The following is a 9,904-nucleotide window of genomic DNA, read 5'->3' as shown; positions in this document are numbered from 1 at the left end:
AAAATAATACATATATATATATTTTTTTTAAGACACAGTCTCATGCTATCACCCAGGCTGAAGTGCCGTGGCATGATCTTGGCTCACTGTAACCTCCACCTCCTGGGTTCAAGTGATTCTCGTGCCTCAGCCTCCCAAGTAGCTGGGATCACAGGTGAACACCACCATGCCTGGCTGTTTTGTAATTTTAGTAGCGACAGGGTTGTGCCATGTTGGCCAGGCTGGTCTTGAACTCCTGACTTCAGGTGATCCTCCTGCCTCAGCCTCCGAAATGCTGGGATTATAGGCAAGAGCCACTGTGCCCAGCCCACACAGTTTTAAATATGTCCTGCCCATTTGATCTTGTATCATTTTCTGGTCGGGTGGAAGCGGGAGCTGATTTGTTATGCCTAGCCCAAGAAAAGAGTACGAGGGCCAGTGGGTCTCCAGGGAAGCAGATCTGACTCAGTGGGGAAGTTTCCAGGCCATGGTAGCCATCAAGCAAGGGCTGAAACTCGAGCACACTGGGAGGAAGGTGGTAGGAGGGCATGAGCATCAGGTGGGAAACTTGGGGAGATGCCTCGTTTAACTTGGAATTCCGTGATTCCAGACACTGAATTTCATGGGTGGAAAAACCCAAAATACAGAAAATGTAAATCAGCAGACCAGAGGAAGACCCGCAACTACAATCCAGGAATAGCCCTACCTGGTGTATCCCACACCTCTCAGAACTGCTGCATTTCAACCCTGCACCCCCACCTGCTCTGCCCTCAGAACGACCCAACCCCTTCATCCCCGACCCTTGCTCTCCCATCAGAACCCACACAGACCACCCCTTCTCCTTATGCCTGACCCTGCTCACCGTCTTCATCTTCCTCAGCAGGAGTGGAGGGACGAGGCCTCTTTTCCTCACTGGCCTCGGAAATTTCCGATGGTTCTTTCCGCTTTACCTGGGGAACAGGGAGAAGATGGGGCTCGTTTAGAACTCAAATACTCAGGCAGAGCATGCTGGCTCACTCCCGTAATCCCAGCACTTTTGAGAGGCCAAGGCAGGTGGATCACCTGAGGTTAGGAGTTCAAGACCAGCGTGGCCAACATAGTGAAACGCCACCTCTACTAAAAATACAAAAATTAGCCGGGCATGGTGGCGGGCGCCTGTAACCCCAGCTACTCAGGAGGCTGAGGCAGGAGAATCGCTTGAACCCGGGAGGCAGAGGTTGCAGTGAGCTCCACCGCACTCCAGCCTGGGCAACAGAGCAAGACTCTGTCTCAAAAATAAAATAAAAAAAAAAGAGCTCAAACGCTCATAGTTCCTGACCACCCCTCTCCCTTTCCCCACCCTACCCCACAAAACGACAGTTCTGAGTACCTTGAATGAAGGCAGCCGCAGGGCCCCTCGCAGCCCTGACCCAAAGGCGAAGGCCTCGATGCCCGTAGTGCCCCCGCTCTTGGCCCAGTCCACGAGGGACAGCAGGCCAGGCTCCTTCAGCTTTGTCTTCTCTTTATCCTCCTCCTTGGCTTGCTGCTTGGCCGCATTCTGGAATGGCTGCAGGCAGCAGTGGGGCTGAGCCCCGGCGCCCAGAACCCAGGCATTCCCTCCTGCCTGAGACCTACTCCCGGACCCCAGGAATACAGAACGCATCTACTTGCTGCTCCACATCTTGGTCACACCTGTCCCAGCCCCCACATGGCACTTTCTCAAAAGTCTGCTCATTTCGCCCACCAGCCTTAAGAAATAGCCACCATTCCCACTTCACAAATGGCAAAATGGAAGACCAAAGTTTGAAGAGACCTAAGGGCCTTGTCCACCACAAGCAACCAAGCAATGGAACCAGGACAAAGCTCTGCTGCCTCCCAGGCCCATCTGTGCCTGCTTCTCTGTGCCCCCAACTCCCCTGCCCAGTCAGGGCAGCCCTGAGGGCCTGCGGCCTCTCTCCACTCGCCTCTGTTACCTGTCTCCTCTGAGCTGTGCAGCCTGGAGGAGTCAGAGGCTCACTTCCTCCTGCAGAGCCCAGGGCTCCCTGGTCCCAGGTGCTGGCCTCACCTTGGCTTTCTCCTCCTTGCTCTCCCACCACTGGTCAAAGGCTCCGAAGGCCACGTTCTCCACCATCTTGCGGTTGAGGTCTCGCTGCATGATGCTCTTCATCTCCTGGACCAACATGGCAAGCACACGGCCCACGGTGCCTGCCGTCGGGAGGGTCTTGCCCTCTGCCAGCTCTCCTTCTTCCCTGGGTGGCAGCCGGGCCTCCTCTCCCGAGACTGAGGAGGAGGGCAGGGGCTCGGCTGCCATGGGCATGGGCAGGTGATAGGCCTCCCGCGAGTATGCCCCTCTGCCCTCCTGCCCCTGTGCATATAGAGCATAGGGCAAGCTATAGGCTGCCTCCTGCGGGGGTGGGAATGGGAGGAAGGCCTCCCCAAAGGTCCCACCGGGGGGACCAGCTGAGGCGGCAATCAATCCCTTGCCCTGCCGCAGCTGATGGAGTCGAGTTAACATCTGGGTCTGCATCTGGAAGGACATAGGCATCCCTCCCCACTGAGCCCCAAGTCGGTCCATGAGCTCCAGGGAGTTCACAAAGTCATAGATGTGCGGGGGTGGTGGAGGAGGTGGGGGGTACTCAGGGGGCGGCGGCCCATCAGGTCTGGGTGGGAGGAGGTAGGCAGGCTGGTGGGGAGGATAACCAAGGGGAAGGGACGCCAGGTAGGGAGGAGGAGGAGGCGGGGGAGGGGGAGGCGGCGGAGGCTGCTGAGGGGGCGTCGGGGCCGGAGGGGGTGAGCCACCCCGGTCGTCATCGGAGATCTCCATGTCGTCTCCAGAAGAGCATGGAGAAGCCTGCGGGGGCAGAGGAGGGTCACAGAAGGCTTCTGTTGTCCCAAACCTTACTTTCTCGTCTAGTTCCCTTCCCTCTCCCCTAGGCCCAACCCTGACTCCCAGAGCCCAGGTGCCTCCTCTGGCTGACCCCAATCTCACCTGGTTCTGTCCGTTTGCCTTGGGAGACTCCCGGGTAGCCCCTGGCTCCCCACTCCCTGTAGGTGCCACATCCTCAAAATTAGCTGGGGCTGGAGGGGGTGTGCAGGGCCCATGCCCTGACCCAGAAGGCACCTCACTCCCTGCATCTCTGGCCCCAAGGCCCACGCTGCTGTTCTCTTCCTCCTCCTCTGTGTCAGAGACCAAGAAGGAAAACTTGGAGCGCTGCTCCTTCAGCAGCATCTCGATGCGGGAATCCAGGCTGCTGTGCTGGGCGAAGGGCACGCTCTCATTGGTGGTCTCTGGGGCTGGGGAGCCGGAGCGGGCAGGTGAGGCTGGGCGGGGGGAAGTCCGAACTTCTTCTCTCTCAGGGCTGGGCCCTCCTCCACCCCCGCCTCCGCCAGGTTCTGGAGGCTCCGGGGGTGCAGCCTCTGAGGCAGGAGGCCGGTAGTCCTGGTCGGCGGGCCGGCTGGGCTCGGGGGGCAGGTAGGAGGTATAGGAAGGTGGGAAGCACTCAGCTGTATTTTCAGCAAAGGGGGCTCCAGGGGGATCTTCCCGCGTGGCCCGGCGTGATGGGTAGGAAGTATGGCGCTGGTAGCGATTCCAGCTTTCATAATACGCTGGGTAGTTTGAGTCAGAACTACGAAACTGAGAGGACGAGGAGGAAGAGGATGACGAAGAGGATGAGGACAAAGAGGAGGAAGAGGCGGAGGATGCTGCGGTGGCTGCAGTGGTGGCGGCGATGGCCGTGGAGGCGGTTGTGGAGGCTGAAGATGCAGAGAAGTGGCGGCGGGAAAAGGCATCTTGGTAGCTGTTCTCTGACCGCCGGGGCTTGAAGGAGGTTGAAGTGGTGCTGGAGAAGAAGCAGGGGAGTTAGGTGGGCTCAGCTCTCTACGACCAAACCAGAGCGTCCTGGGTCCTAGGGCCCAAAGCCCCTCTAGTCTGCCCTCAAAAGAAGAGCTATATGTTGGGTTCCTAGCTAGTGTGTTCCCTGAGGACAGCAATTTGTTGACTGAATCCACAGAAAAACTAGAACAAATTATTTCCAATTCCCTCTTGGAGAGACTCTGGGCTTCTTCTTCCCAGTGGCAGCTCCCAGACTCTGCGGGCGGGGCCCCAGGCGGGGTCTGCTCTGTACCTGCCGGAGTAGGCGGAGTCCTGAGAGTAGGGGGTGCTGCCCCGAGACGTGTAGGGGGTTCCTTGGGAGGACTGAGGGGTGAACTGGCCAAAGGAAGATGGGGTATCTTGTCGGCTGCTGGAGAAGCTTGTGTCCTGGGAGCAGGGGGTGCCGTTGCCAGGAGTGCCCACTGCAGTAGTGCCTGCTGGGTAGGCAGCAGTGTCGGAGGAAGAGCGACGGCGGGATTCAGCCTGGAGCAACAGAGCAGGGCAAGGAGAGAGGAATGGGCTCAAGACATCACTTGAAAACCTGCCCTTCCCCAAACCAGGAATCCTATTTCCCTGTCTTTTGAAAGCATCTCAGCAGCTTTGCTTGGCTCTTCTTATGTTTAACAGGGAAGCCCGGAACCTCCCGAAGACTGCTCCTGCTCTGGGCACCCGGGCACCATGCCCACATGGCTAGGGGCTGTGGCAGCCACAAGCTTCTCACCGTCTCAGTGGCTACACCCGAGCCTTGGAACTTCTCACTCAGGGCCTTGCCCCCAGTGGGCACAGTCTGAGGGGTGTAGGAGCCATTGACAATTAGTTCATAGTATTTCATTCGTTGTTGTCCTGGAGGGAGGGAAATGGGAACCAATTGTCAGATGGAGACACTAACTCCTTCCTGATCTGGTATTCCTGCTTCTTTCTCAGGCCTCAAGTTTCCTACAATTTCTTGGAGTCTGGGTTTCAGGATTTCAGTTCTCCTACCATAACTCTACCTTTGGGATCTTCTACCTCATCTCTACCTCTGAACTACCACAAACAACATATATCACGACACTTCACGATTTATCAAAAACACTTCTACTTATTTTACCCATGCTGGATCACCAGAAGGGAAGCATCAGTACCTCTGTTCTACAGGCTTAAAAGTGACCTACACAAAGTCACAGAATTGATCAGTGAAAGAATTGGAATTCAAACCCAGAGGCTTGATCACCCCATGCTCTTTATCCTGTAAACTAAAGCCTACAGAAGAGCAACCCGGGGACCAACGGATCCCGCAGGCGCTGTGAACACCTCAGAAACACCTTGTGAGAAGGGAAACATGATATTTTAAAACCATGAGATTTCACACAAAAACCCATATTTCTGGCTGGAGTGCAGTGGCATGATGTAACTTCCACCTCCCAGGTTCAAGTGATTCTCATGTCTCAGCCTCCCGAATGGCTGGGATTATAAGCATGAACCACCACGTCTGGCTAATTTTTGTCATTTTTAATAGAGATGGGGTTTCACCATGTTGACCAGGCTGGTCTCGAACTCCTGTCCTCAGGTGATCCGCCCACCCTGGCCTCCCAGAGTGCTGGGATTACAGGCGTGAGCCACCGCATCCTGGCCCTGGCTTTTTTTTTTTTTTGAGACGGAGTCTCACTCTGTCGCCCAGGCTGGAGTGCAGTGGCCGGATCTCAGCTCACTGCAAGCTCCGCCTCCCGGGTTTACGCCATTCTCCCGCCTCAGCCTCCCGAGTAGCTGGGACTACAGGCGCCCACCACCTCGCCTGGCTAGTTTTTTGTATTTTTTTTAGTAGAGACAGGGTTTCACCATGTTGGCCAGGATGGCTGGCTTTCTTTTACAAATCAAATTCAGGAATGTTAAACCTCATCCCCACTTGCAAACTGGCCAGTGCCTACTAACGGCTGCCTCCTTCAGACAATACTGCAATCTGCAGCTCGCCACAGACCCCACTGCTCCTCATCACTCAACACAGAAGCCCAGATCACCTCGCTTGCATTCACAGCTCCTTTACTGTCTCAAATTTTCAAACCAAAAAACACAGAAAATCCAGTGAATCTGGCATTAAAACCTATATAGGTTATAGAACAGCGTATAGAAAAAAGAGCCCGGCCACGGTGGCTCACGCCTGTAATACCAGTACTTTGGGAGGCTGAGGCAGGCAGATCACTTGAGGTCAGGAGTTCAAGACCAGCCTGGCTAACAGTGAAACCCTATCTCTACTAAAAATACAAAAATTAGCTGGGCATGGTGGCATGCACCTGTAATCCCAGCTACTCAGGAGGCTGAGGCAGAAGAATCGCTTGAACCTGGGAGGTGGAGGTTGCAGTGAGCCAAGATTGTGCCACTGCACTCCAGCCTGGGTGACAGAGCGAGATTCCGTCTCAAAAAAAAAAAAAAGAAAGAAAGAAAGAAAAATTAAAAACAGGCTGAGCAGTGTAGCGAGACTTCATCTCTGCAAATAATCAAAAAAATGTTGGCCAGGTATGGTGGTGCGTGCCTGTAATCCCAGCTACTCAGGAGGCTGGGGTGACTGAGCCCAGGAGTTGGAGGCTGCAGTGAGGAAAGATCACGCCACTGCTCTCCAGTCTGGGTGACACAGCAGGATCCTGTCTCAAAAACCAACCAACCAACCTACCTGACCTGGGCTGATTTACTACAATCTATTCATCCTACCTAGTACAACCCTTCATATGATTTTTTTTTTTTTTTTTTAACAGATAGTTATGTGCTTGATTATGGCCTATTGCCCAACCTTGCTGGAGACACCACACACACAAATCCATGTACCATAATTCCACTCTAAAATCTGATCCGATTTCAGAAACACAACTGGCCCCAACAGTTTCAGATCATGACCCTGGGTGCCTGCCTGACCCTGACAGGCATTTGCATGTACAACCTCCGTTGGAGGCCAAGCCTGAGTGGCAGGCACAGGAGTCCTCACCTTTGATGTCAAGCTGGGCATGGATGATGTTGCCCATGACGGAGGTAAGGTGGAGGTTTTTGACTGTTTCCTTGGCGCCTCGAGTGCTGGTGAAGAGCACACGGGCCAGGCCCAGGTGCTTGCGCGTACGGGGGTGAAGAAGGATCTCTACCTCTTCCACCTCGCCGTACTTACGGCACATATCCTTCAGGAAGGTCTCCCGCACGTTGTCATTCAGCCTTGCAAAAGTCACTTCCTTCAGTGGAATCTGTCCAATATAGAACTCGTCCAGCTGGGGAAAGAACAGGAGTTGGTATGGGGTCTCAACACTGACCACTGTTCCTTTGTCCTTCGGGAAACTTTAGCAAGCTCCACGAAGTCAAGAGAGAGATCCAGGAAAGTGATGGGCAAGGGAAGGGGCCCATAATAAGGGATCCATCAGACCTGACCCCTTTTCCCTGAATTCTTATCACCATAGAATAGCAAGAATTAAGAACAGAAATGTGCAAACTAGGCCAGGTGTGGTAGCTCACGTCTATAATCCCAACACTTTGGGAGGATGAGGTGGATGGATCACCAGAAGTCAGGAGTTCAAGACCAGCCTGTCCAACATGATAAAACCCTGTCTCTACTAAAAATACAAAAAAAAAAATTTAGCTGGGTATGGTGGTGGGTACCTGTAATCCCAGCTACTCAAGAGGCTGAGGCAGGAGAATTGCTTGAACCTGGCAGGCAGAGGTTGCACTAAGCCGAGATCACACCACTGCACTCCAGCCTGGGCAACAAAGCGAGACCCAGTCTCAAAAAAAAAAAGAAAGAAAGAAATGTACATACTGAGGAATAAACATACGTGGAGAGAACGAGCTGCAGAGCGATGATTCCCCAGCTCAGCCTTTATTAGGTAACTACCGTGAACAAGTCACTGGAAATACAGAGATAGAAAGGAAGAGATTCCCGTACAGAAAAGTAGCAAGATATACACATACAAATACAACACGACTCAGTGGCAGCGGATGTGTACATGGTATTCTGGAGCCCAGAGAAGGAAACCTTTGTACAGAGTATAATCAGGGAAGAATTCATAAAGATGGTGCCATTCTTACTGAGATTTGGGGATTAACATTCCATCAAATGACAAGGACCCCTAGGACACGGAAGTATAAAACAACTTGGTGTTTTCGAAAAACTGCAAAGCATATGGTGTGGATGCAACACAGGGGTGTGGTGTCAAGTCAGAGGATAAGGCTTGGCCAGATCAATAACCATACATGTCAATGCCCCAAAACATGGACTTGGCAACAAAAGGAAAATAGAAGAGCAGTGAGCCAAAGAGACAAATGACAGCAAGGCAGAGAAGAAACAGAGGAAACAACGAAGGCAAGGAGATCAGATGAAATGAATACCAAGATCTACGTTACGTGGCAATGAGAATAGAAAGATGAAGAATAAAAAGGAAAAGAGCCAGGAGGACTTGGTGACCGACTGTGAGAGAAAAGGAGAGAATCAAAGGCTGCCAGGCTATGCAGCTGAGTTGACAGTACTGCCACGTATGAGCAGAGGGAAAATGAAAGAGATAGGTTAAGGGGGTAGATAATTTATTTTAAATCTCTTAATTCTGAGACATCTGTGTGGCCTCCAAATGAAACTCTCCCCCTACCAGGCATACAAGCCTGGAGATGTCGGCTGGAAACAGATAATTGGAAGTCATCAAAATTTAGGTACTAGTTGAAGCTGTAGGTGTGAAAGAGATTGTCCAAGTAAAGTGTACAAAATAAAAAAAAAAAAAAAAGGTGAAGAAGAAGAATGAAGGGACCCCACAGACAATTTATTTAAAAAGGAAGAATAAAGAATCAGAGAAGGAAATGAAGAACCACCAGTGTTTCAGGCCCAGTTCAAGGCCTGAAGAATATCTTGCCTAGGGTGGGGAATGGGAGTCCTCGAAGGAAACAAGATGGAAATGACATTGCCAAATGAGAGGTGGGGAACAGTGCAATCCAGGTAGGCAGTGGCCTTGTCACTCCCCTTGACTGTCAAGGAACTGGGAGATCCCACTGTTGTGTGCTATGCACTGTCTAGGAATACACAGTGATAGGAATAGCAGCTAAACAGTCTTTACCTCACCCTTCAAGAAGTCAACACCCCAGCCACCAGAGATACACTTAGGACACCTGACCTGTACCTTTCTAGAAGACTAAGTGTACCTCCTGTCCAGAACAACTGAGTCTCACAGTCTCAGGTTGCTAGATCTGGCTGAGACCCTTTCATTGGAAACTCTTTTTATTCAGCTATAGTGCCAAGACGCATCCTCCATACCCTCTTAGGACTACCACACTAGAAGCCCAGAAAACACGTACCTTAAACTTAGGGACTGGGAGGGAAAAGTCTCTGTTTTTGGACCTGACATGGCAACGGGGGTCTTGGAGGTCTTCGACTGGTATATACTTTGAGTCCTAGGAAGGAAAGCAGTAGCAGAAAGACAGCTCAGGGTGAATCCAGGCTGGGGAGCTCTAAGAAGCCCATCTGGACACGCACATGCAAAACATGGGTTCAACTGCCCACTTTCAAGAAGGCAGGCTACCATTCTAGGTGCTGAACAGAATCACAGAGGACAGGGGCACCTGGAGCTCCCCGGATGGCAAGCAAAGGCCCGGGCACTCACGTTGACACTGAAGTGGACTCCGTCATAGCGGTACACCTTCTGAGAAGGCCTGCGCAGGGCAGGGTCCAAGGCAGGATCCACGATGAGCTTGTAGTTCCGCCACTGGAAGCTCGGGGCCTTCTGCCCATCTCCCCCACCTTCCTGATCCATCTTTGCTCATTTACACTGTTAGGGAAAGGGGGACACACAAGAAGGGTCACGACTTGGGCCTGATTCCCCTGCCTTTCCTCACTGGCCAGCCCCGATTCCAGATTCTCCCATCACTCCAGTTTCCACCCCTCACCCTGACCCGGGGCTCCCCCGGATTCTCCCCCAAGTACCCTCTGTCTCACCACAACAACCCAGCCTCTCTCCACCTCCCAACTCTACTGTCAGGCCCCCAGGCCCGTCTCGAGCCCCCTTACCTTCCCGCTCTCCCTAGCGCGCGCCCCACTTGGCCTCGGCGCAAGACCCCTCCCCCGCCTCCTGCAGGCCCCGCCCC

At 53.0% G+C, this 9,904-nt stretch overlaps 1 protein-coding gene across 1 annotated transcript in view; it reads right to left on the bottom strand.

The window, feature by feature from the left end:
• Positions 1–9,871, bottom strand: part of SETD1A (SET domain containing 1A) — a 27,382-nt gene extending 17,511 nt beyond the window's left edge. Inside the window, exons 1-10 of the mRNA XM_011982506.1 lie at positions 9,828–9,871; positions 9,424–9,588; positions 9,119–9,214; positions 6,786–7,056; positions 4,551–4,672; positions 4,083–4,312; positions 2,948–3,797; positions 2,024–2,809; positions 1,349–1,525; positions 842–929 (exon numbers count right to left, since the gene is read on the bottom strand). Coding sequence (XP_011837896.1) covers positions 842–929; positions 1,349–1,525; positions 2,024–2,809; positions 2,948–3,797; positions 4,083–4,312; positions 4,551–4,672; positions 6,786–7,056; positions 9,119–9,214; positions 9,424–9,573 — 2,770 coding nt within the window. The 5' untranslated portion in view covers positions 9,574–9,588; positions 9,828–9,871. The remainder of the gene's footprint in view (positions 1–841; positions 930–1,348; positions 1,526–2,023; positions 2,810–2,947; positions 3,798–4,082; positions 4,313–4,550; positions 4,673–6,785; positions 7,057–9,118; positions 9,215–9,423; positions 9,589–9,827) is intronic.
• Between the last annotated feature and the right edge of the window lie 33 nt (positions 9,872–9,904).

The sequence above is a fragment of the Mandrillus leucophaeus genome, unplaced genomic scaffold, assembly GCF_000951045.1.
Source record: "Mandrillus leucophaeus isolate KB7577 unplaced genomic scaffold, Mleu.le_1.0 Scaffold24, whole genome shotgun sequence".
NCBI classification, from domain to species: domain Eukaryota; kingdom Metazoa; phylum Chordata; class Mammalia; order Primates; family Cercopithecidae; genus Mandrillus; species Mandrillus leucophaeus.
Note: the sequence above shows the minus strand (reverse complement) of the source record. Positions and strands in the feature narration are given on the sequence as shown.